This window comes from Leucopleurus acutus (assembly GCF_964270905.1).
Source record: "Leucopleurus acutus genome assembly, chromosome: 2".
Lineage (NCBI taxonomy): Eukaryota > Metazoa > Chordata > Mammalia > Artiodactyla > Delphinidae > Leucopleurus > Leucopleurus acutus.
The window spans coordinates 166,806,297-166,833,128 of record NC_139143.1 but is presented as its reverse complement, the minus strand read 5'-3'; the positions used below and the strand labels follow the sequence as shown (position 1 = coordinate 166,833,128).

Below are 26,832 nucleotides of genomic sequence, written 5' to 3'. Positions count from 1 at the left end.
CGACTGCCTCACAGCATCCCAGGGAGGTCTCCGGTCCACAAGGTAGGGACCACGACTTATGCTCTCAGTCTTCCCTAAGCTCTTTTTCTGTATCCCAGCAGCTCAGCTAACACTTGCTCATAAAATACTCCAAGGCCAGTTGTGCCTGCTGCAGACCGAGGGGCCTGGCCTCTGCAGGGAGTCAGGGTCCTGCCTGTACATTCTCACCACCGCCACCCCTTCCAGCCAGCCCCCACTCACAAAGCCACTGCCAAAAGACAGAGCACGTGATTACCATGTCTATGATGGGAAAACATTGCTTTGAAGGCCAGAACCAGAGCCATAAAGTGATTCACATCACTGAGTAGAGCACCGCTGACGTGAGCTGCATTTTAGAGGGTCTGACCCTAACATGGGAGCTAATTACACCAGGCAGATAGCACAACATACACAACGTTGAAGCTTTGGGATGGGCCCCCAGGGCCCAGTGTACTGGTGCTTTCATTTATTTTTCGCTCTTCTCTTTGGCCTTTCTTTAAAGACAGGATCCTATAATGATTCATTAACTAACATGCAGGTAAATCAAGCTGGCAAGGTGTCTTTCTAAGGCAGGAGAGTGGCAGCACATGAAACAGGCATGATTAAGAGGCACGTGTGTATACAGCTCAGACGCCCAATTTGCACCCATTAGGTAACTGAATAAACAAACCCTGCACTAGGACATGATTACTGAGCGCCTGCCCTGTGCCAAGCACCGAGCTAGCTGCTTCCCATAAGTTATCTCACTTGTCCTACAATCTACAGCAGAACCTAAATGCCAAGTGCACGGTGCAGATGGTGAGTATTGGAGGATGGCAAAGGAGGGAGAGATGAAAGGCGGCCGCATGGAGGAGGTGGGTGTGCAGGGACCTGCAGGATGGAGGAGGGTGTGGGCTCCGTCCCGGAGATGCTCTGAGCAGTGAACAGGGAAACAAGGAGCCGGGAGGGCAGCCGAGGGGTCAGCGGGGAGGGGAGAGCAGCATGGCTGAGTCTGCATTTTGTCTGGCAGGCCAGAGCAAGCAGTCTGGATTTGAGGGTGAAGATGGGGGGGAAGCTCTAACTCGGCATGGAGGGAGGGCTGGAGGCAGAGAGACCTGCCAGGAGGCTGGTCCAGGGCCCAGCAGTGGGACGAGGGCTTAGGGGAGGCTGAGTCTGTGTTCATTGCAGAGAGCGGGTGGGGGAGGGAATCCTGGAGACTGTACCCCTCAGCACACAGCCGCCTTTCCGGAGAATTGTGGGCAATGGGAGTGGGACCCTGGAGGGTGCCCACCGTGGGCCCAGAGGACACTCCTTGCTTCCTGAGCACCGTCCAGGACCAGCCGAAGGACAGGGATCCCAGTCCTGCCAGCCTGTGCCCAAGGTCTCAGCGAGGCTCCAGAGGACCTGACAGCTCTCAGGCATATTTTGGGAAGCTGGAGTCCCAAGAGATCTAGACTGAGATTGTTCTGTCCAGTGACTGCATTTCTATAACTGCCTCCTAGCTGGGCTCTGGCCTCTGCTGCCCATCCTTCACTCTGTGCCAAAAACCCTGTGCCCCACGACCCCTTAGAGCTGGGGTTGGATAACTATGGTCCTTGGGCCAAATCAGGCCCGTGGCCTATTTTTGTTTGGCCCCTTGAGTTAAGAAGTGTTCTTACTTTTTTTAAAGGGTTAAAAAATACATAAACCACTACAAAGAAGAATGTGCAACAAAAACCTCACATGGTCCTCAAAGCTTAAAATATTTATGGTCTGGCTCTTTACAGAAAGTTTGCTGACCTCTGGCCCAGAGCAATGGTTTTCAAATTGAGTTCCCAGGCACCCCGGGGTTCTACAAAGGCTCTAAGGGGGCACAAAGAGAGGTGGGAAAAGAGCCAGAGTGGGCAGGGCCTTGCTCCAACCAAAGCAGTTCCTTTTGATCTAGTTCATGATTGGGACTCTGTGACAGACATAGTGGTTCACTCAATGTTCCTCCCACCATTTACGCATCTTAATAGAACGCTGGCTTTGTTTGGAGCGTGGCAATATATGTGGCTAACCTCAGAGCTAAGGATAGTGAAGTGACAGGATTCTGGGCAATGAGACATGAGCTGAGGAGCCCTCGGGGCATTTTCCCACCTTTCTCCTTGCTTTTCTGGAATACAAATGTGAGGACAGAGGTGAAGCAGCCTTCTTGTAATCATGAGGACAAGAGCCACAAGCAAAGCATGGCAGAGGTGCTCAAGACACTGAGAAAACTACTAAACCAGCCCTGGAGTCTTCACTTCTGGACCTTTGGGTTATGGAGAAAATAATCAGTGTTTCGTTTAAACTTCTGTGGAGGAGTTTTCTGCAACTCACAGCCAACCAGAACCTAATGACTATGGGTTCTGAAGAAAGGCTTTCATCACCACAGAAAAGTTTATCAACTCTTGAGCCTCAGGAGAAAGTTCCGCTTCTTGGCATGGAAACCCTAGGCTTTCCATGGCCTGCCCCTGCCCCTTCCCTGTGAGTCAGAGCTCCCTCCACAACCCTCGGCTCCAGGCCTGCTTCCCTATTCCTCCTCAGAGCGCTTCTCTGAGCTCCTGAGGGCTGACCTTGGCTTCCCCCAACCCCTCCCGCCTCAGGATACTAATGCTTTGAACAGCCTATTAGCTCCATGAAAGGAAGGGAACTCCCTTTCCCTGGGCACGGCCTGCATGGTGACTCCTGCCTGGGTCTTGCTGAGGGCCCAGGGCAGGGCTGGAGAACTGGCTCCTGGGGTGGGGTGGAGGGGAGTCTGGTGGAAGGGCTGCTCTGAACCCTCAGGAGTTCAAGCAGAGAGGCCTCCAGCACCTTTTTGTTTGTTTGTTTTGGTTTTTTTTTGTTTTACACGGGCCTTTCATTGTTGTGGCCTCTCCCGTTGCGGAGCACAGGCTCCGGACGCGCAGGCTCAGTGGACATGGCTCACGGGCCCAGCCGCTCCGCGGCATGTGGGATCTTCCCGGACCGGGGCACGAACCCGTGTCCCCTGCATCGGCAGGTGGACTCTCAACCACTGCGCCACCAGGGAAGCCCCAGCCCCTTTAAGGAAGGTTTTCGAGGAGGTTGGGAAAGAAAGCCCAGGGGCAGAGACTGAGAACTTTCAGAGGTTCTGGAACCTTGGTCACTACCTCAGGTTTAACTTTGCTGGCTCTGAGAGTAGTAAGCCCTTCATCCATTCATTCACTCATTGGTTGATGGATTCATTCATTCAATTATTCATTCAACAGTTAATACGTCCTTGCCAGGTGCTGGGCTTTGGAGAGGCAATAGAGGAAGACAAACATGGCCAATGCCCTGAGACCTCACAGTCTAGAAGGGGAGACACACGAGTATATGCGAAACACAGCGCAGTGTGATGAGTGCTGAAATCAGAGGAACACGGGGATGGGGCAAACGCTAGGGGCACAAAATCCTGGCTGGAGGAGGGAGCAGGCTTTGTCTTCACGAATAGAGGAGAGTGTGTGGGAACAGGCCACGGCCAGCTCTAGGGGAAGAGGAATGCCAAAATACACCGGGAACTGAAAACAACTGTAAAAAGGAAAGGGATCAGGGTCAGGACAGGAGGAGGCCATGGAAGGGTCCCTCTAGAGCCGCCCAGTCGTGAGGAATGAGCTGTGGGGGAATTTAGGGAAAACCTGTCTCATCACCAGCCAGCATCTGCGCGGGGCGCAGCACAGAGAGTGTGAGAGTGAATGTTTGCTCAATGAATAAGTGAGTGGACAAAAGGGCCAACACATGGGTTCCTGACATTTGCACGAGAGCGTCATTGCTGGCTGGACAGTTATTTCTCTGTTCTTCAGATCTACAAAGGGAAGAGTGACACTGATAATCCCCAAGGAGCGAATAATCAAAACGCTGTTATCTTTGGCTTTGAAGTTCATAAAATGCGCTTTACTCTCCCTCTCCCTTCCAGGCCCCCTCCTTCTCCTTTGCGTCCTCAGCCCTCTGCCTCCCGTATCTCTCTTTCTCTCCTGCCTGCCTTTTACTTCTTTTCTAGCACAGGTGGATTAACTGTCCTGATCAAATCCAGCGAGGATCATATGCAAATTGACTCCTACGTCTTGAGTTCATACTGAGAAGCTGTGAAGGAAAGGCCGATGGGCGCCAGTAGGGGGCACCGACTCAGGTCTGGGTTTCAGTCCTGACCATGGAAATTTCATCAGCCACATCCTTCCTGAGGCTGAGCTGAAGGGTCCTAACAGGAGGAGGCTCTGGGGCCCAGCATGGGCGGGGCCATACCTGAGGAGCTACCTGACCCAGAGACAGGTCTCTTCCGTCAGTTGTTAACGTATTCAAACATCTGCTGAGCTCCTCCTCTGTGCCCGGCACTGTGCTAACTGCAGGAGAGATAAACAACATGCCACTCCTGCTTTGGGGGCTCTCATGAGCTATGGAGGAAAGAGATTCCCAACACAGTGCAATGCAACATGCATGCAAACGGAAGGGGCTGATGAAGTGCTGGAGGAACAGAGGCAGGACTAAGACCTGGTGGAGTTAGGAAGGCTTCTCTGAAGCGCAGGGATCTGAACTGTGTCTCAAAGTTGGGTAGGGATTTGCCTGGAGGAGAAGGGAAGGCACACTGGGATAGGATGTGCTGGATGGAGTTCTTAAAGGGCCAGCTGTGTCTGAACCAGGAGTTCAGTGTGGCTGAAGCCAGGGCTGCCTGAGGGGAGGTGGGCAGGAGGGCCTTGTGTGCTTTGCTGGGAGGGAAGGGGGTTGTTATTTATCGCATACGCCAGGTTGGTCAGAACCACCAGGATGCTCTTTAAAAATGTAGGTTCCAGGTTCCCATCTCAGACCCACTGAATCAGATCTTTGAGGAAAGAGCTTTGGAATGTGTGTCTTTAAACTTTCTCCAGCTATTTCTGATGATTGACCAAATTTGGGAAATGTTATTGTGGGCAGAATGACTACAAAAACTAAGATAGCCCATCTGGCCAAGGCGGGGCTCGCATTTCTCCAGACCATCCCAGTCAAAGGGAGGATGCAGAGCTGTGTGCCTAGTAGGCCAGCAGCACTTGCTCTGAGCCGCCTTTTCTCTTTTCCCTGAATCTGCCCAGCTTCCGGGAGGATGCTTCCGGGAGGATGGACCAAGGTGGTTTTAATTGTTTTATTCTTAGTTTATCGAGGAGAGACATACCCTTCACCTGCCTCTGCTATGAGACTATCGGTTCCTGTTCCCACAGTGCAGAGCAGTACAGACGATGGCACTCAAGCAAGGCTGGCATCTTGACACAGGTTCTCGGCCATTCCCATGCCAGACCATTTTGGGGCCTTGTTTGGACCTTCCAATTGCCCTTGGAGGTGGCCGTAGTCACTGAAACATTCCCATCTCCCTCTCAAGCTCAACCAGGAGAGGTCCTACAAGGGGGATGAAATGGCAGGAAGGGTCCTCATGCCCACACACATACAGGTACCAGGGATGTGTAATCATTCCATGATTATAAGGAGACCTACTCTGCACTCCTGCGGGCAAAACTCTCACCTCCTTCTCATGACAGCAATTTTCTTCACCTGCTCATTGTACAAGGAGCTCCTGCAGTCTCAGTCCAATTTGCCTCTCACTCGCTCCAGATCCTTCACTCACCATCCTCTTTCTCCTACATCTTCATTCTCTTTCTCTGTGCTTGTTTTGCCCACAGCCTACAAACGGGCTCAAAATCCCAATATCCTAAACAAACACCCTAAGTAGCCCAAAGCTTTCTATCCACCCGACCTCCCTCATGTGCCCTTTCTCCTTCCCTCACTTCACAATGAAGTCAAAAAGACTGTCTACATGTCTGGCCTCTTGAGCATCCCCCCGTCCCCATCCATTCACTCCCCATCCCACTGCTGTTTCTGCCCCCCCAAAGCTCCACTGCAAGGTCTTCTTCCAAGACCAAAGCCGACAGTCTCTTTCCAGTCCTTTTCCAACAAGACGCTTCTCAGCGTTGCCATTATTAGACACATCCTGGTTGGAAACTCTTCCTGCTTTTGAACCTTGATTTCCCTCCTACCACGCTGACTGCTCCTTCTCTGTTTCTTTCACTGGATCTCCTTCATCTGTAAGGACTGTGTTCCCAGATCCATTCTATGTCTTTTCATTCTCTTTGCTCTCTCCAAGAAGGGTTATCCATTCCTTACGCTTCTGTTCCCAACTGTGTGTTGATGAAATGACCCCCAAATCTCTCTCTTGAACCCAGATTTATCCAGTCTCCAACCAGTGTATCCAAATTGCACTGGATGAAATGCAGACACTTCAAATGCACATGCTTCCCTCCTGACTGCTGCCAAGCTTGTTCCTCTTCTTGTATTTCCTTTTAAAGCCACCGATTGGTCCACGTCAGAAAACACTGGGTCATCATCTGTTTGTTCATTGAATAAATGTTTACTGAGTGCCTACTATATACCAGGCACTATGGTGGTCACTTGGGACACAACGTTGAATGAGACCTCTCCTTCTCCCTCCATCTCACGCCCTATCAGCCGTCAAGTCCCATCCCATTCCCTAAACTCCTCTTAAATCTGTCTCTCCTCTTCATGTCTCCAAAGCCTTGGCTGACGACCCCAGATTTCTTACTTGGGTAACTGCTTCAGCCTCCTAACTGGTCTCACTCTCCCCAGTTTCCCTCTCTAATAGCTCTACTGATGTCAGAGTAATCTTTCAAAAATTCAGACCTTCCTCCTATTGCTCTGGTTCAGAAGAAAGAATGGCCTTCATCCTTCCCAAGGCTGATCCCAGTGCTACCAGTCCCAACCCCTCCCATCTATTCTGAGACCTTGTTCCATCCAGTAGCGCAGCATAGCTGCTGAAGTTCATGGGCAATAGACCCAGGAAGACTGGGTTTAAATCTCAGTGCTGCCACTTATTTCCCAGTTATGTGTTATGACTAAGTTTCTTAACCTTCAACCTGTCCACGATTCAGTTTTTTCATCCATCAAATGGGTCTTTTTAAAACCTACTTAATTATGCTATGAAGAGAATGAAAGAAATTCATTTACACAGAAGGCCTAGCTCAGTTCTTGGCACATGACAGGCATACAATAAGAGATAGCTATTATTGTTATTACCAACAGCCTAACACTTCTACCCTTAAAAATCCGTTTCAGGATAAAACTCAAGCCTTTCTACCAAGCATGTGTGTTCACCATGATCTAAATCTTGCTGACCTTTCCAGCCTCATCTTGATATAAGCATGTTGAATTATTTTCAGTTCTAAGAGACTGTTCCAAACCTTGGTGCCTCTGCACACGTATCCACTCTGAAATACTGATTTCTAAGCCTACTTATCCTTCAAGACCCTGTTCAAATGTCACCTCCTCTGAGAAAAGTTCCCTGACCTTCCAGGTAGTGGCTCCTTCCTAGATTTTCCCATCGCACTCTAGACTCATCTCCATTAGCACTTATCCAAACTCTAGCTTTACATTTCCTTACATGACTTCTCTCCTATGTGCACGCGCCTGTGCAGGACAGAGATCATATCATGGTCAATGAACGAATAAATGCTCATCTCATAAAAATTATTGTGAACTTGGAGAGGCTGTGATTTTTGCTGAAGGAGATGTTCCCAAAGTGACCAGACAAGCAGTCCTTGGACACACTTGTATCTCTCCTGTGGGCCAGTGAACAGGGGTAGGAAAACACTATGCATTTTCCCTGCCATTGGCAGAAAGACAGCTCCGAGTCTTCAGTCTAAGACTTCGAGTTTCTACTCTTACACCCTCCTTTCGGCGTTGTATGCTCTCTGGCTGTCTTCCTGGGTGGTGTCAGTGAGGAACTCCCTTCAGCCTTTCTGGGCTCTCCTAGCACTACCTGAAGCCCAGTAAGAACCCACGAAGCTGCTAAGAACACCCTTCTGAACAACTTGACTCTGAGGGACTGTCCTTCAGAGGGGCTGGCTTCAGAAACCCAGGTTGGAGTGACCTCCTGCAGGGCATGTGGGGTAGTGACCAATATGGGGCTATTGACCTCCACACACCAGCCAAGGCTAGGCCTTCTGAGGGCAAATCAAATTGTTTCTCAGAAAATTCTCACGCCTTACCTACACTTCCTCCTGTATTCCACCTTCAGATTCAAAAGCAAACAGAGATAAGCATTTTTAACAATGCCCGAGAAAGAGTCCTCTAGTCAGCAACTTAACAACTTCATGGTAGTAGGTCCTTCTTCTGGTTTAGCCTCCATTTCCACCCTCATGTGGAGGAAACATCCTTCTCCATTGACTAGGTTCATCATCAAATGGTTTGATAAAATATGAATCTTTCTTTGTAAAATGCCTTGCAGAGGAAATCTGTTTCCAGTGTTCCAAGTATTATGGTCCTAGGCACTCTTGAGCAAACAATTTTAAAATGTTGAGTAAAATTTAAAAAGAAAAAAAAAAAGCTTTTTACAAGTTAGTAAGTGTTATGAACTGAATTATATCCCCCTAAAATTCATATGTTGAAATCCAAACCCTCAATGTGATGGTATTTGGAGATGGGGCCTTTAGGAAGGTGATTAGGGTTAAATGAAGTAATAAGGGTGGGGCCTTAATCCAATGGGTTTGGTGTCCTCAAAAGAAGGGAGGAGATACCAGAAAGTTTCTCTCTGAATGTGCACAGAGGAAAGGCCATGTGAGGACACAGTGAGAAGGAGGCTGTCTATGAGCTGGGAAGAATCCTCACCAGAAACCGAATCTGCTGGCATCTTGATCACAGACTTCTAGCCTCTATAACTGTGAGAAAATAATTGTCCCTTGTTAAAGCCACCCAGTCTATTATATTTTGTTATGGAAGCCTGAGAAGACTAGTATAGTAAGAATTCTCAGAGTCTAAAACCCAGTCAATGTAGAGATACAAAATGTGATTCAGAGCATGAAGCTGGCTTTGGCCTTGGGTGCATTTTTAAAAACTGGTGAAGTAGAGCTTTGGTTTTCAGGGCCTTGTGGAGAAGAGGGAGAAGGAGAGAAAGGTCAGGGTCCACCAAAGTTAGGGACTCTCGATGACACCCCTGAACACAGCTGAGCTAGTTAAGGCTGCACCTTTAGTGTGAGGATGAGCTAGAAATAAGCCTACCTTCCTTCTCATACAGCACTGCTACCCTCTGGGTAGATCTCGAGGCTGATTGTTTATCTCAGACCTTGACACTGAGTGAACAGCAAACAGAAAACTTCCCCTGAGACTCCATCATGATAAATCTGTCTTCACATGGGTTTTCAGCCTTCAGATTACTTGGGTGGTTTGAAACCTTCATACTGAGAATTTAGTCTGAAGCGGTTTCTGGCTGGTAATGCCCCCAGGCACTGAGCAGAAGCAAACACACTAGCTTCTACCCAGGTCTCAAGGAATTCCCACAGACAAAGTTTATGATTCTAACCACACAGTCAAAAATTACAAAACAAAGAAAGAAACATGGTTCTGGGGGCAACAGGTGAGAAACAACAGGCAACAGAGCGACACTTGTGAAGGTTTCATATACTGAGATTCATAGACACAGAATATAAAATAAATGTGTTTAACTTATTTAAATAACTTAAATATATGTAAGGAGCAAGAGATTATAAAATTAGCTCAAAAGCACCTGAAAAAAAAACTAAATAGGACTTCATAAACTAAAAATAATGATATTTGAAATTAAAATAAATCTCCAGTGAATGACTTCGACAGAGTTAGACATAACGGAACAGAGAATTATTGAACAGAATAAGAGAAAACCATAGAAGTCTGCCTTGTCAGACTTCCAGAAGCAGAAAAGAGAGAGAATAAAGGAGAGACAACAGTCAAAATGACAGTGGCTAAAAATTTTCCCAAACTGATGAAAGATGCAATCCATAGATTCAAGAAGCTTAATGAAATCAAATAGGATGAATACAAAAATATTCACAACTAGACATATGACAGTGAAATTGTAGAACACCAAAAACAAAGGTAGGATAGAAAGAGGAAAAACTCCAAATCATTTTATGAGGTTAAAAATATTTTGACACAGAGATCTGGCAGGTGTGTGTGTGTATGCATGTGTATGTATGTATGTATGTATGTGTGTGTGTGTGTGTGTGTATAATATATTCTATTTTGTTATATATATAATACATAACAAAATAGAAGCAAATTCACTATGCAAAATGTTAGTAAATCAAATATAGGCATGTTTAAAAATGATAATACTAAATGACCAGGTTGGGTTTATCTCAGGAATACAAGGTTGGTCTAACATCAGAAAAATCAACCAGTGGAATTCACCACACAGGATAATAAAGGAGAAAATCATATGATTATATCAATAGATATAGAAAGATGCTTAATAAAAGTCAACATTCATTCACAATAAAAGCTCTTAGCAAACTAGGACTAGAAAGGAACTATAAATTTAAGAAAAAGACTTCAGCAAACATCATACTTAATGGTGAGGAAGTAAAACATTGTGTTTAACACTGAACCATGGCAAAAGTGCCTACCATCATCACAATGGTTTGGCATTACACTGGAGATTCTAGGCAGAACATTGGAGCAAGAAAAAGGTTGAAGAAAAGGTATAAGATTGAAAAGGAAGAAACAAAACCATCATTCCTTGCAGATGATAACTGTCTTATGTATAAAACTCCAAAGAATTCACAGATAAATTATTATGGAATAGCTGCTATATACAAAAATCAAAGTAAAAAATTAATTGCATTTCTAACCACCATGCAAGAAAAAGGTAGAAAATAAAATCTTAAAAGATATGATTTATAAAAGAACATCAAATATATCTAGGAATAAATATATTAAGAATTGTACAAGATTTACAATGGAAAAATGACACAAGTTTACTGAAAGCCCTTAAAGAAGCCCTAAGTAAATATAGATATAGCATATTAATGGACTGGAAGACTTGGTCTCATAAAGATATCAGTTCTCCAATTTATCTGTAGTTTTGGTATAATTAAAATAAAGATTGCAACAGGTCATTTTGTGGATCTTGGCAAGATACTTATAAAATTTATTAGAGAACAAAGGGCACTTCACAGGAAAAAAAGCACTAACTCGGAAATAAAGATGTGAAAAGATGTATATAGCAGTGCAAAATGATACACGACAACACAGATAAATCTTAAGGACATAATTCTGAGTGAACTTGATTAACACTATATACAACATGATTATATTTATATGAAGTTCAAATGCTGGCAAACTAAATATTTTTATGGATACATACTTATGTGCTAACTATAAAGAAGAGCAGAGGAAAAATAAAGCACACAATCGAGGTGATGGTGACCCGAGGGATAGGGAACGGAATGAGGTTAGTGAGGGACACACATCACTAAGATATCTGTGTGTGTGTGTGTGTGTGTGTGTGTTTTTTTTTTTCTTGAGTGGGGAGATGGCTACACAGGTGTTTGTTGTATTGATGTTCTTTATATCTTATATTTTACAAGTATGCTTTTTATCTACTTGGTATTTAGTAAAAACAATTTTTAATAATTGTCTGCAGAGAATCTACCACAACCAAGTTCTGGGTTTGAAATCCCTGGTAGAACAACTGTCCCCAATCCAGTCCTGCCCATAGGACACTCCCCATCCTCCCCAAGAGCCTTACCTTGGCGGGGTTGAGTGCTGTGATGATCCACACACAGTGTGCGTTGTTGTCATACTGAATGGGGAAATTAGGGGAGGTGATGATGCCTGAGGGGCCTCGAAGGTGGGCATCACACATACGGGCTGCAGGGAGGAGATGGAAGACAAGCATTTTGGTTTAGGTTAGGATGAGTTCCCATCCCCACCTCCCACTCCCAGCCCAGAAGAGACTGAAGTTTGTACATCCCACCCCAGATATAACTTCCTACTTCCTGTTTCCTTCCCCCATGGTTCTTAGCGGGCTCAAAGGAAGTCACAGTTCCCCAAACACTGGGGGAGGAGTAGGCCCCACATGCCTTGACCCGCTGCTCTCTAGGCAACGATGAACTTCCACCGTCAGGCTAAGCAAGCCCCCTACCCTGTCTCCACTGTTACCGAGCAGCACATCTCTACCAAGAGGGTGTGGGCTACTACACACCTTGACCTCAAGCTAGGTGGACTCCATGCCCCTATGGGCCTGCTAAACTGCTCTCCTCCTGCTCTGCTGACTTTTCTGCATTCCCCCATTTTCTCTCAGGCCTCCTGAAGTAGAATCTCAGGGTGTCCTTGTCAAGGCCACCCCACTAGGTATCAGATGTCTGAGCCCAAGGACTCTGCCGGGGGCCTCTGGCTCAGCCCGGTGCCAGGCACCTAGAGTGATTTCAGGGACAATAAAGTACTTCCCCACACTTAGCATGTGCCTGAAATAGGCTTTTGACTAGAAGCATAAAGATTCAAGGTAAATTAGAAGTGCTCTCCTCAAGTAGATATAAAGTGTTATCAATCACAACTTAATCTAATTAAGCTCTTTAAAATAGCTTCTAAACTAATTAGATTAAGTAGTGATTGATACCAGTTAAGGTACTACATTGTATCTAGGTGTTTGCCTTCTTTAAAAACGTGTTCTTTAGTTCCAACCACTTCATTCTTCAATGTTAGTGCTCAGCTATTTTAATAAAGGTTCTACGAGTCTGTTCTGTTGCTGCCCACATGGCAATTTATCTTAATTGTAGGCAAAATGCCTAACGGTAAAGAAATAGTGAGCCTGAGTATATAAAATGAAAGTGGTGTCAAACCTGGTTTCCTCTGATGGGACAAAATATCCTAGAACTCCTCTCCGCGTGTGGACAGGGCTGTGATAAACCTTTCCCAGGAAACCCTTCCTAGGAGGGCCTCCCCAGCTCTGGACATAATTAATCTCTTCTCATTTCACACACTCATTCCTGTGCTCATTCATTCCCACATATACTGAGAGCCTATTAACAGGCCAGGCAGAGTGTGGGGAGAGAAAAGTGTCTAAGACACAATCCCTCTTCTCTGAAGGGCCACCAGCAAGTGGAGGGAACAGATGTGAAAAACAGTTACAACCGAGTGGAGCGAGTATTGTCAGGGGTTACGTGCAACAGACCCGGGGTCAGAATTGCTGGCTCTCCCAAGTCCTGCACCTGAAGGATCTTCTCATCCTGACCTCAAATGTTGAATCAAGTTTGAACAAAGCCCTAGGGGAACCCTCTCCCGCACTCCCCTCCCGTGCATCTGATTGCTCCTGTAATACTGTGCTGAGAAACACTGACAATCACTGATTCCACTTGATACAACTGGGACTGAAGGCGGCACCGCATGGGGAGGAGAGAGCAGGCTGTGGGGTTTACCAGCTTGGCATTCTGGGTTTGAAGTCCACTTGCTGTGTGTTTAAGTCTGGTAAGTTAGAAAACCTCTCTGATTCTACTTCATCTGTAAAATGGGACTCGTGATATTGCCCCACCGAGGCACGGCGAGGATGAGAGTTTGAGATAGAAGGCTCTATGAGAGTTTGGATAGAAGGCTCACCAGGATCCGGGACATCGTCAATATTTAACAAAGTGGGGGCTGGGACTGTCAGACTCTGATATCATGTTCATTCCATCTCACTGTCCCCAAGATTTCTCAAGGCCAGGGATCTTTATTCTACCTTTCCTGAAGTTTCTTTACAGGATTTTTCTTCCCATGACCACACTGGAGACTGACAACATCACTAAACAAATTAGAATAAGGTCGTCAAAACCGAAACCCTGATCCCAGCCCACCTTTGCTAAGAGGACCTGTGGATTCCGCCTGCTAGGCCTGCAGGGGATCCTGAGAAATGTCTACCAGCACGACCTTTACACCTGTTCGGGAGACAGGTTTTGCTGCCAAAAGCCCTCAGCTTCAGACTTAATTTATCCTGCACTTGTTTCCAAAAATTAGATGGTATTTGCAGTTTGTTGAAATGTGCTGAAGATAAATTAGAGAGAACAGGTCAAAAAGGCATTTACCACTTTAAGGGCTTAGAGGGGTTTAATTAAAATATTACAATCTGCAGCTAGTTAGCATGGAGCACCTAAAAATAGGTTCCGAATGGAGCATCAGCTCCCTTTTTCCTCTGCTGTCTGGGTAAGGTCAGGGGGTCTGCAGACAGACAGACTTCTCCCTGAGCAGCCGGCAGCTGGGATCCCACCAACAGATGGATAGCTCATCGCTGCGACCCACAAGGGCTGGCGAGATGGCTGATACTCAGACAGCGACTGAATAAATGAATAAACACATATCTATGTTTCTCTATCTGCCTTTTCCCATCAAATGCCTTGCTGGATAGCTTTCAGGAGGCTTTTCCAGGACCTTCCATGCCCAAGCTCTGCTGCAAAGTCCCATTCTTCCTCTGAACATCACTACACCATATAACAGGGGCAGTATTCCAGGGGACTCTAGGGAGATATCATTTAGACCCACAGCCAGTTCTGGCATCAAAACAACTTGGTACCAAAAAGGGAACTGCTCCAGGTGAAGTGCCTCTGGTCTTCTATCTTCTCCCCACATCTTATTCCCACCCTGCTCCATGCTGGCTTCCCTCACTTCTCCTACTACTGACCTCCCTCCTCATCCTTTCTTTTCCACAGTTCTCTCTCTAGAACCACCTCCTGACCACCAATTCTAAGGCAAACAAACTCTGACTTGTAGCTGCATCATCTTTCAGAACTGCCTCCTCCAACTCCTGCCGTGAGTGAAGCCCATCTCCCCCTCCTGGGTCCGCAGCACTCTGCAGTGGAGAGCTTTCTCCTCCCGCCAGTGTTTTGTTCCACAAACAATTGCTAACCCCCCGGAGGAAGTCTTCTCTGACCTTCATCTGTATCTCACTCCACTGACACCAACTTTCTCTCCACCATCAGCTCCCTGTCTTCTCGTCCATCCTTACCCAACTTAGACCCCATGGTCCACCATTATGATCATTTTCTTGCAAATTCACCTAAGTCTCTCGCTCCTTTTTCCTTTAAATGATTGCCCGAAAGACATCAATTGTGGATGAACTTCTCCACCTACATTCTCGAGCCCTGCCCCCATGCAGTAGAGCTTTGCTGGAGAAAAATCACATGAGTAGGAAGATTGGTGTCATTATAAATTCATGGTCACCCACCTCAGAAAGTCCTGGATATTGTCCAGCAACTCTGCCATTTAGCCCTATTAAGCTCACTCTCCCACTCTGCTCAAAGACCCTTTCACGCCTCCTGCACGTCCCTCGGACCTCTCATCTTTCCCCTTGCCTCCCCTTACTCTCAGGTGATGACCTTGCTTCAGTCTTTGTGGGTGGAACAGAGGACATTTGGCAGGCGTGCCCTCTCTCTCACCCCCCAAGTCTGCAATCCCGTCTGCTTATGTGCCCATCTTCTTCCTTTCGCTTCCAACAGAGGGATGGCTCCTTCGCCTTTCAGAGGTCAGCGCCTCCTCCTGAGATCAGGTGCCCCTGCCCAAGGTCAACCAGGTCCGTGGCCACACCCAGGGCCTGTTGTCCTGGGACCCAGGAGAGTCCATCTGTGAGATCTTAAACTCCATCACCCCGCTCCTTTCCCCGCTGCCTACGCATCCAGCAGAGTGACTTTGGTCTCCATGCACCACCTGCTGTCCTAAACCCTAGGTCTCTCCAGACCCCTGGCTCCCTCATTTCTCGCCATCTCTCCAGCCCCTCCTGACCCTTCTTCTCTCACTACCTAGTCTGGACCTCAAGACCCTCACCAGCAGCTCCTGTGACACTCTCCTATCTGCCTTTGATTAACCATCTCTATTCCTAATGCTGGCTGCCCGGGGGCTGCCAGGAGAACCATGGCATCACCACAGACTTGTGCTTTGCCACTGTAATGGAAGCTTTAGCCCAAGTCATTCCTCTCTCTTGTCTTTGCTCCGTTTCCTTGACAGTTCCTTACAGGGGCAATTTCCAACATCCACCCCTTACATGAGCCACTCAACCCCAGGGGCTGCTCTCCACTCTTTGTTGTACTCGACCTCTCTAAAGTGTCTGACCCTGCTGACCCTTCTCTCTCTGTGAAACTCACATTCACTGGCTTCCATGATGCCTCTGGCTCTTCTCCTACCTCTGCGACTGATCCAGCTTATCCATTAACTCCCTAAAAGTAGTTGTTTAAATCTGGGCAAAGAACATATAATACTTTGCACAGTTCCTGCCAATTTTCTGTGAGTTCACAATTAGATCAAAATAAATGTTACCAAAAAGTGGGGGCAAGGGGGAGGAGAGGCTGTTCTATGAGGTTCCATCTAGTGTATTTACTCCAAATTGGTGTCCAGGTGCAATTTTCAAGTAGAAGTAGGACAGAGCCTTTGGACTGCGGTGGAATCCCAGTTCAAAAGATTAGCTTTGGGCCTTTGGGCAAGTTGGCAGACCACTCCAAGCTTTAGCTAAACGTAAAACATGGATGTTGTCTCTTTCCTTGTAAAGAAATTATAAAAACTGTTACTGTACTGCTTTATACAAGTATAAATAGTTAATAAATGGGAGTTTTATCATTAGTACATACGTGTAGGTAAGGGGCTCAGGGAGCAATGGGGCATGTATTCTAGTGAAGTCAGTACATCACCCAGGGGAGAATAACTACAGAGGAGAGGAGAGGAAGGCAGGGGTAGCATGGGGGAGGGATGGGGGGAGGGGGGAGGGGGTGGAGAAAAGAGGAGGGGAGGGAGATGAAGACAGAACTCTGAACAACATTAGTGTTTAAGGGGGAGGTCCAGGGAGCTGACCCAAGACGGAAGACAGCCACCTGTAATTTTCACGGCATTAAATTAAACTTTTTTGTGCAATATTTCCCACATTTCACTCCCACCTTAGGAGAATGAGCGAGAAGATTCAGAGCATTTCAGTAACTTGCCCTGTGCCATATGGTATGTTACTAGCAAGGTTGGAAGTTGAACTTAGGTCTCTGGGTCCTGAGTCTGGTGTTCTATTTACCACAAAATCTCTTATTCTAGGAAGAAAAATAATGTACGAGATGATCCACTCTGTGACTCAGTAACTGTATTTCATCTGGGGCTGGTACTCCATCCCTATCCTCTGTCAACCCCAATTTGTGGTCACAGGAAACCAGATCTCCTGGCTGTCAATTTGGTCCTCTTCACTCCATCAGTGGTTTACAAACCGTGTTCCCCAGAACCTCAGGGCTTCCCTGGAGGTGGCTTCGCGGCTGCTGGAAGTGGTGAGAAGGGGGCAACTCCAAATCCCCCGCCCCTACTTCACTGAGAGAAGCTCCACGGCATCTATTTTATTTATGGGGCCTCTGCAAACGCTTTTTAAAAAATATTGGGCTCCCTATGTGAACTAAGTTTGACAAGCCCTATATTATACTGCCTGTATCTGGGCCTGAATAGAATTAGTTTATCAGGATAACAATGTTTCATGTTGTCCTCAATTCCAAAATCAAAATTTTCTAGTAGTTAAATGAGAAGCTTGTTTCTTCTGGTGGGAAGGGAAGAAAGAAAAGGCCTGTGAATATCTCATTTCAAATTCCAAAATGAGGGCACGTCCTCCAATTGTTCATTCACTTCAATCACTGATTCACTCAGGTTGTCCTCAAACATTTGTTGAAAACCTATCATTTGCCGGGTCCCATGTTTTGGTAGAATTAATTGTGTGGAAAATGAATGTTTAAAATCAAATCATATTTTAAATGCATTAGAGGAAAAATAATACCACTGTGTGTGGCGGTGAATCCTTCTCAGACCGTGATCTTTTGGTAACCTGCTTATTAGGGGAGCTATCGTGGAATTCAAAGAGTTTTGTCCCTTTCTGTTTTTAAAGTGGGTTTCATTTAAACTCTCTGTTAAAAAATCACAATTAGAATAGTAATTCTGACTAATTAAAAATAAGAGATTTTAAAAGGAAAACTTTCAAAACTGCCAAAATTAAAGAAACCCCCCCCCCTTGAATTTAATATCTAACTCAGCCCTTGGCCTTCAGGGAAGTGAAGGACAGATCATCCAAGTCCAAACCCAGCAACCTTTGCTTTTCTCTTCCTCCCTCACAATGACCTTGGGAGAGGGAAAAAGAGGGAGAGAGTGGCAGGAAGGTGAACCTGCCCTAGAGCCCCCTCTCAACCACACTTTCTATGAAATGGCTTGTTTCAATTTGGCAATCGCTAGGCACTGGAGGTTTTGTTTTCCCAGTTCACAAATGAGGGCCCTGTGGCTGAAAAAGAGGAAGGAAGCCGCCCAGGGCCAGCAAGCCAGCAGGAGGTAGAGTTGGTCTCTAGATCAAAGTCTGTGGGCCTCCCAAGGTGTGTGATTGCAACAGGATTGGACAGGACAGTGAGGAAACAGGCCTCTAAAAGATCTGGGGCCACTAGAGGCTGAGGGTGCGCTCTGAGGCGCGGGGAAGCTATATCCTGACAGGCCTTAGTTGTTTAGTTTAACCTAAACACGCTGCACACGAGCCTCACAGATACGCTGGGGTCACTTCTAAGTGAGGCCTTTCATGTCCACTGTCTCCTCTAGTTCTCGCAGTAATGTCATAAAGCAATGCTCTATAATCACTGCCTTTTATCAAAAGAAAAGAGATTCACAGAGGTGAAAAGACACCCGGCTAAAAAGTGGTAATGCTTGGATTTGTACTCAATTCTGTCTGGCTATGTTTTCCGTGATTTCCCCTCCACTTCCCAGGGGCAGAGGATGGGATGAAAATGGATGTGAAAAAGCTCGGCCCGATGCTTAGTCAATAGTGTGGCAGAGAATGCAGAGTCCAGTGGGTCAAGGTCATTGGAGGGACTTGGCTGGGGCACACAACATGTCTGGAGAAAAAGACGAGCACATCATTTGACTGTGAACTTTCTTCTGAAACACCAGCCCTTCCCCACCCTGGGCTTATTCATGTAAACAACCACCATTACTAAGAGAACAACCTGCCTCCAATGAAAAGGTCTTGCGGAGAGATCAGATCCCACCACCTCCTGAAGGCATCCTTGTTCTGGCTCCTCAAAAGGAATTTTGAAATGACAGACAGGCAAAGGGAGCCTTGCTCCTCAGACTTGATAATTCTGTGCCTGTCTACTCAGCTGGTGTCTTGGTTCCCCAGAAATGGAGTGTTGCGCTATTCAATTATTCAATTATTAAATCATCCATTCAACACATGCCATTGAGCACCTACTATGTGCCTGGCCCTATTCAAGGCAGTGAACGAAACAGACGTCCTTGCCCTGTAGAGCTTATATTCTAGCACAAGGATGTTTGCTTTCTTGCCCAGCACTTCCCAATTCATAAAGTGTTTCCATATCTACAGCTCCATTTGACCCTCACATTAACACAAGATGGGTAGGGTAGGAGCCATGACCTACATTTACCAGTAAGAAAATAAGCCCAGGGAAGATAGGGGCTTTGCCAAATTACCCATGGCCAGCTGGTGGCAAACCTGAGAGTAATACCCAAGAATTCTTCTTTCATTTGATTTTTTTTTTTTTTTTTTTTTTTTTGCGGTACGCGGGCCTCTCACTGTTGTGGCCTCTCCCGTTGCGGAGCACAGGCTCTGGACGCGCAGGCTCAGCGGCCATGGCTCACGGGCCCAGCCGCTCCGCGGCATGTGGGATCTTCCTGGACCGGGGCACGAACCCGTGTCCCCTGCATCGGCAGGCGGACTCTCAACCACTGCACCACCAGGGAAGCCCTTTTGTTTGATTTTTTAGACAAATATTAGTTAAGTGGAATCTTTGAAATAATATAACTAAAATCAGTGGGGATGCAAAGCACATTATTAATTGTGGATCGTGGTCACCTCAAAGTTGAGTGAGAATGAATTAATCTAAGGCTTATTTGAGAGAGATTTTCATGACCCTCTTCCAGAGCGCTTATCAACACAGTAAAAAAAGGGGGTGGGTCTCAGCTCCCACTTGCCCCTTCCTCAGTGCAGCAGTGATCTCAGTTATTTACCCTGGACGCATCTTACTCTGCATGAATTTCATCTTGATGCATGTGCCTGGAGAGAGACAAAGAATCTCCTTCTTAAACTGGAAGGATCTGGAATGTAACTTTAGTGGGCGGCACACTTTCTCTTCCAAAGGGTCACTCAAAAGGGCAACTGCTGTCTTTGTTTACAAACTCTAGAGTGATTCCTTACTTTTGTATCAAGAACTCTTGAGTCCCGGTCATGTGTGCAAACAATGGGAAAAGAGAGATGAATGCAGTGTAGGACATGAAAAGCTGTCTAGTGGTGCCCTGCGAGATGAGGCCAGGGGCTTCTCTACCATAGAAGCAGCTGCTGTCCTGTCCCAAAGAAAAAATACACGCAGGTCTCATACTTTAAGATTATTTGGGGGATGGGGACTTGGCCAGCCCAGCCTTGGTTCTTGTGAAACCTGGGATGGCAGGGCCCCCGAGCATAAGACGTCCAGGTGTGAGGTTAGAGGAATCCCACAGAGAAGCCTTTTGAGGTCATGGTCCCTGTTACTCCTGCATAGCTCAGAGCATTCTTTCAGAAGTGACAGGTCTGTTTATTGCTGAGTATGTGGAAAGACACAAGGGCATTGAGATGGAGGGTTTGGGATGTCTGTGTGCTATAATGGAGGGATTCAAGGTGACATGATACAAACTGACTTCCCTTCCCACCCTTCCCATCTAGGTGCAGCTGTAATATCTTGGTGCAGTGGGCCAGAAACCTGCTCATGTGTGACTCCCTGACTAGACTGTCAGGTGCAGGCAGGGCAGGGACCGTGCCTCTCTTCCCCATCTCTGTTATCTGTTATCTCTGCTATCTCCTGCTCCTCTATAGGCCTGGATACAGAGGAGGTGCTAAATAAATGTGTTGGGTTCATTAGTAAATGGATGCAGAATCTGAGGTGTGGGGAGCAGCGAGAATGAGGTGAGCCAGTCTGGATGAGAGCCTGGACTCAGGCATCAGAAGCTGGGCTCCGTCCTCCATGCCCAGCCCAGCTTGCTGGCCAGCCTCCCTTTCCAGGGGCACCCTCACCTCGGCAGACCGGCCTGTGGTCACTCCAGGCTGCAAACATGTCGCTGACTTTCATACAGGTGATCCGCTTGGACCCTTGCAGGTCATAGCCCTCGTTGCAGGTGAACTGGACGCTGGATCCTAACCTGGGAGACAAGGCGTATCTGTGAGCTCCACCCCTGGGCCTGCCAGGTCCCCCCTGAGTCCTTCCTAGGTCCACAAAGAAGCACCATGCCGAACTTTATTTCTCCTCTGGCCCTTAATCTCCGCTCCACCGTTTATCACTTAAAACCTCCATTGGAAGGAACACCTGCTCTTCATCTTCTTTTTTGGACCGTTTAATGGTTTTAGGATTGAGTTAAAAGGTGACTTTGTGTGCGAAACAGCAATCCTCTGAGATAAGTATTAGGACAATTGGGACAGCTAAGAGTGGGTGGATGATACCCATAAACTTTCATGAAAGTGGAGGATTATGAGAAGATGCCTCGATTAGAAAAGTTAGAAACTTTACAAAATGCACTGTCTCGGGGCCCTAGGGTGTCCTAGACTATCGGAGGTGTGAGCTGCCTGCTGGCACGTCATTCCTGATGATGGCAGCCCTTTGTACCCTGGGTATAGGTCTGCTGGGTGACACTGGCAGTCTACAGCCCTCCCTTCCCCCTTAAGGTGTGGGTACTAGTCCCAGGACTGGACCAAGAGAGAACGTTAAAGGCCAAAGCTCTTCTCCAGGAAGTGATTCTGTGCCCACACGGTCCTCTCCACTCTACCTCCAGGAAGGCCAGTCCCTGTCTTCCCCCCAACCAGGCCATCGCACCCTTCTTGTAATGAGAACATTCCCGAACAGGTCTTACCTGAAGTCTGAGCCTAGTCTCTTGCCCCTTTCAGGTATGCCAGGGTCTGGACACATATTATGCCCTTGGGACACACCAACCTGAGTTACTACAAGGCAAAAAACAGCACAGACAGAGATGGATAATCACAGGAAGAAACCAGTCGGGGCAGTGTCGCAGGGTGGGAGGTGGACGCAGAGACAGAAAGAGGCCCTGCTCTGCTGGGGCCTGTGGGGTTGCTGGGGTCTACTGGGCTCGGGTTTCCCGAGTGTGCAGAGGGGGAGCTGCTTTTGACAAATTCCTTTGGGAGCAAAGTCCAAGTGAAATTCATCAAGAGCGTGTGGGCTCAGAGGCACCCCAAACCAACAGCCATCCCGTTCGTTCCCTTATCCCGCACCAGCGGCCAGAGGGGGACAGTCCACAGCCCCCGGTGACCTCCCCACCCTTCCAATCTGCTGATGGCGGCTCTAGATGGGATGAGCCCCCCAACCTCAGCCCCCAATGGAGACATGACTCAAAGAAAGTTAAATAAAAGGTGGATGTGTGGTCAGAAACGGTAAAGAATGTAAGAGAAAGCTGCAGTCTGAAGTTCAAAGCAGGGACTTGAGCTCAAACACGGATATTTCTGCTGAGAAACCTCTTCCCACCGGACAGTTCTCAATGCAGAGTAAGCGGTAACCAGAGCATCCCCCGCCCATGCCGCTGGCCGAGGGCACCGAGGTAGCACCTGCGGTAGTTCTGGCAGGTGCTGTGATGCCCTCACGTTCGCCAACACCAGAGTCCTGTTTTTAAAAGCCACGTGCACAGTCCTCTAGGTTAAAGGAGAAGCTTGGTCAAAGGGCGGCGGATACACACAAAGTCAGTTTTCTCCCGTCTCCAGTGGAGAAGGTGGAAACCCTTCGGCCCCTGCAGTTCATTGTTCTTGAGATGCTGTGAGGCTAGAACTCCCTTGCACCTCTGGAGTCCTGGCCTTGGCAACGACCAGGAGCCAGAGTTCCACTCAAGCCCTCACCAACCCCACAGTCCCAACAACCACCTCTAGACGAGGGATGACGGGGAGTCTGGAGCAACGTTCCCTGAGTTGGCCCATTTCCCTTTCACCCAGTCAATGTCCCACAATATGAGCAACGTGCTCCATCACTCACTCACTCACCCACTCATTCCTGCACATGATACACAACAGGCATTAATTGAACACCTACTGTATACAAGACCCTATTTGGATACAGTGGGAAATGCCAATGTCAGGTATAAGATATGACCACTCCACTGTCCTCAAGGAGTTACATGAACTATGGAAAGAAACTACAGAACCACAACGGGGAGGTGATGAAAGATACAGCTACAGGGAGGTTCAAAGAGAGGACCCATCTCATATTGCTGAGAGAAGCATGGAAGGCTGCCTGGAGGAGGCAGCATTTGACATGGATCTACTGAGATAGTGGGATTTAGATACATGATAACAGAGAAATGGCATTTCAGGCAGACAGATGGGCCCGGGGAGCAAGGTGGAGACACGGAAACCGAACTGTAAGTTGTTCAGTGTGCCAGAACAGGAGGGAGGGTATGAGTGACATGGAGGAGTGAAGGTGAAGTGTCAGAGGTCAGACTTTGAAGGGTCTCAAGTCTGATCCTAAAGATGATGGGAAGAGTCCTGAGTGGGGAAGGGCACTGTAAGATCTGGATTGCTCAGAGGGAGGCCAGTTACTGTGAAATGGGTTAGAAAGTTTTGTGTTCATTCAGGTAGAGGACAACAAGAGCCTGGTAGTGGGGACAGACATGAAGTGACGGGAATGGACGTGGCAAAGAAAGAGTCATCAGGGCTTGTGGAAGAGCAGGGCATGGGGAGAGGGGGCAGGGAACTTCCCGGCCCAGGGACCTGTGAGGATGCAGTGAGTTGATGGAAGTGCAGCAGTGGGGAATCCCATTTTTGACTCAGTTAGTCTCATTTCAGACCTGAGTTTGAAGCTCATTTCTACTGTTAGAAACCTGTCCAAATCTCCAGGGAGCCCCAGGTGTGGCTGGCCAAGGGAACCTGGGCATTTGGACAGACTGAGCGCTCAAGCCAGAGACCGGTTACCCTCTTGGTTGTGTGGTGACGAGTACAAGGCCTCTTGGGCAGCCTCCTTTTCTCCAACATTCCACAGTGCCAGGCTCAAGCCAGTCGCTCCCACTGGACGCTCGTCCCCTACTCCCATCCCCTTCCTTGCCAAACCTCTATTTCTGAAACTTTCACATCCTCAACTAAGCTACGTCAACATTCCCCCAGTCCAGGACCCTTCAGGCTCGGCTTATAAGACAGAAGCACCATCTCCAAAAGCAGAGCAAGCCCCTGCCTCCTGGGGCCTCGGTGTTTTGCGAGCAGCGGGGAGGAAAGAGAAAACTGGGGCTTCCAGGATCCCCAGGGGCAGGAGGGAGAGAGGACGCCTGAGCTGTACCTGCGGGTCCATCTGTTGGCAAGCCAGCCTCACCGTGATCCATCTCTACTGAGGGTTTCTGAGCTAAGCGCCCACCTTCTTTAGGCCCTGCCTACTCAACCCTGTGCACCGACCACCCCCATCCAAAGGCCCTGCTGACCACCACATGGGAACCACACACCACCTTGCAGCGTGTTAAGAATGCACAGCGGATTCTTGCCTCCTTCTCTCGCCCTCTCGTTCAGAGCTGACACTGCTCAGCATAGCATAGAGGAAGGCTGACCAATGAGGATGTGGCTGGACGGGAGAGCTGAGGCCGTGGCGAAGCCCACCCACCGAACCGCAGCCCCTGACATGTATGGCAAACCTTGCTGCGTCCCCTTTAATCAGCCAGCCCTAAATGAGGCCCAGGCGCCATCCAGGAATTTGCAAGCCCAGCGGTGAGCAGCTCATACCCCCCAGTGCCCTCTCTTCCCGGGAGGACCGAACAGGTGACGGCATCCCCGTATGAGCCTTCAAGGCTCCCCGGAAACAAGCAAACTCAAATCCCAGTGAACAGTTTACTGTCGGAGTTTCGGAGGCAAAAGGCTTTTCCCCTTTCTTTCTTGAGTTCCAGCCTGCCCTGCCTGTTCAAGACCAGCCGCTTGTGCTTGTAGCATGAATTTGCTCTTGGCTGCAGAGGGAAGAGACTGGAAGGTGATCCTTGCCCCGGTCCCTACGGTGAGGAAGAAGCCGCCACACACTCAGAAAGGCAATGCCTTCTACCCAAAGCGAAGGGAGCCACAGACACATGGGTGGTCAGAACCAATGGCCGGGGGCCGATGGTGCCCACAGACTGGTAAAGGCAGCAAGTAGGATCCAGGAGATGTAAGTGTGGCCCACTGCTCCCCTGAAGTTCAGGACATCTGTCCACAGGGAATCTGGGCAGAACCCAATGGGCCAGACCCCTGCAGATATTTGGTGACCTGCCCCCGAGGCAGCTTGAGTCACACACCCATTCCTCCCTGAAGGAATCTCAGAAAGGAGACCAGTACCTTGTTGTAGAGAAATGTATATTTTTTCAAAGAGGTTTTGAATTTTTTTTATTCAAATAGGGTTTCTTCATCTTTCTGAGGGAGTTTTCTCTTTCTGAGAACTAATGAAAACCATAGACCCTTCCCTTCCACCCCAAAATGCACCCACAACATCACATGTGATTTTCTAGCGAGTTCAAGGACCTCCTGAAGTCCTAGGTCAAGAAGGCCCATCTCAGATCCAAAGGAGAAAGGGAGGATAAGGTTTTGCATCCCCATTCTACAGATGGGGAAACCGAGGTGTTAGGGCCTGGGGTAACACGGTTACCTAAGGACACAACTGGGAAAGAAACGTGCTCTCCCAAGTCAGAGCAGTTTCCTTAATGTTTGCCTGTGGCCCCAGGGCAAGCTCTGAAGTTGAATCGTGCCTGCCTCGGCTCCTCTGGTTTCCTGCAGCTGCAGAAAGAAAGAGCCTGGGAGGGCCCGGGCCATGTCTTGAGCCTTCCCTGCAGACTCCTGACCTAACCCTCTGCTCCTTCCTTTGGCTCCCTAGTCAAGCACAGAAGCAGGGCCTTCTGGCTGCCCTCTGCCTTCCAGGCCACTTGTGGCAGGGTGACCAGACAATGGTCCCCAGAGGCAAGGCGTGGTACCTGTCTCCAATTGGAGGACTTGAAAGACCAGAGAAAACCCACAGCCAGGCTCAGTTTTGTCATGGCCTTGGGACCAAACTGCCTTTCCCCGCGCTGCTCCCTGCCACCGAAGCACAGAGCTGTGGACCCACCCACGGCCTCTCTCCAGCAATTACTTCCAGCACCTCAGCAGAAGGGAGCACACGGAGGTGCAAGAGGAAAGGAGAGGGTCAGCAGGGAGCACAGACAGAGAGAAAAAGAGGGGGAAGCAGATAGGGTGAGGGAGGAGGAAGGAGAGGAAAGTGGAAAGAGGGAGGACGAGTGGAAGGAGACAGAGAAGGGCGTGAGAAGCAGAGGGCAAAGGGAGGCAGAAGGTAGACCAGAAGGCCAGGTGTTTGGGGGACCAAGAGAGGCTCCCTGCCGCCACCTCCAGAATGAAAACGGAGTGTTTCTTGGAAAAATTTGCTCTGCTTTCAAGTCCAGCCTCCTGGAGTGGCCCAGAACCTTTGGGAAGTCCTTCCCATGCTCCAGCTCAAAAGCGCCTTAGCACAGGCTCTGATCAGGTGCTTCTGGAGTGACATTCCAGACAACTGCCCAGCATTGGACATTCTCCTTTTGATCTTTCAAACATCAATGGCAGGAACACGTTTCCATGGACAGAATCTGCCCCATGTCCAAGCAGGGAGCCCCCGGCACTCCGCCATCAGCTCAAGAAGAAGGACCACCCCCCGCTTCTAGTCCACGTTTTGCCCAGCCAGGTCCATGGACCCTGGTGGAAGGTTCTAGGCATTCCCCTCTCTCCCCTTCCCCCAATCTTGCCTTGGGAGTTGGAATCAGGGACTTGAAGCCTCCAAAATCCCAGCTGGAGTTTACTGACTCCTAGACGAGCCAGAAAAAGGATTGTCTTAGCAGGTGGAAGTGATTCAAAAGGAAAAATAAAGAAAGAAATGTAGCAGTAATGACTCCCTGGACTGCAGTTAGAATGGGAAGTGAGGGAGAAAGAAGAGGCAGGAGGGGAATGGGAGGAGGAACACGAGAAGACAGAGGGCAGGCCCCGGGGCTGCTCGCTGGGCACCAGGTTAGTGTGTGCGCGCGCAGACCCGGGCGGAGGGAAGCCGGGCTGAAGGGACATCAGCACAGCATCATCTGGCTTCCCCGCGG

The 26,832-nt window shown here is 48.3% G+C and overlaps 1 protein-coding gene across 1 annotated transcript in view; it reads right to left on the bottom strand.

Annotated features, from left to right (window-relative positions):
- Positions 1 to 26,832, bottom strand: part of CSMD2 (CUB and Sushi multiple domains 2) — a gene marked incomplete at both ends in the record, with an annotated part of 666,422 nt that overhangs the window by 304,799 nt on the left and 334,791 nt on the right. Inside the window, 3 exon segments of the mRNA XM_082863599.1 lie at positions 11,537 to 11,658; positions 20,804 to 20,928; positions 21,634 to 21,721. Of these exon segments, the coding sequence (XP_082719725.1) occupies positions 11,537 to 11,658; positions 20,804 to 20,928; positions 21,634 to 21,721 (335 nt within the window).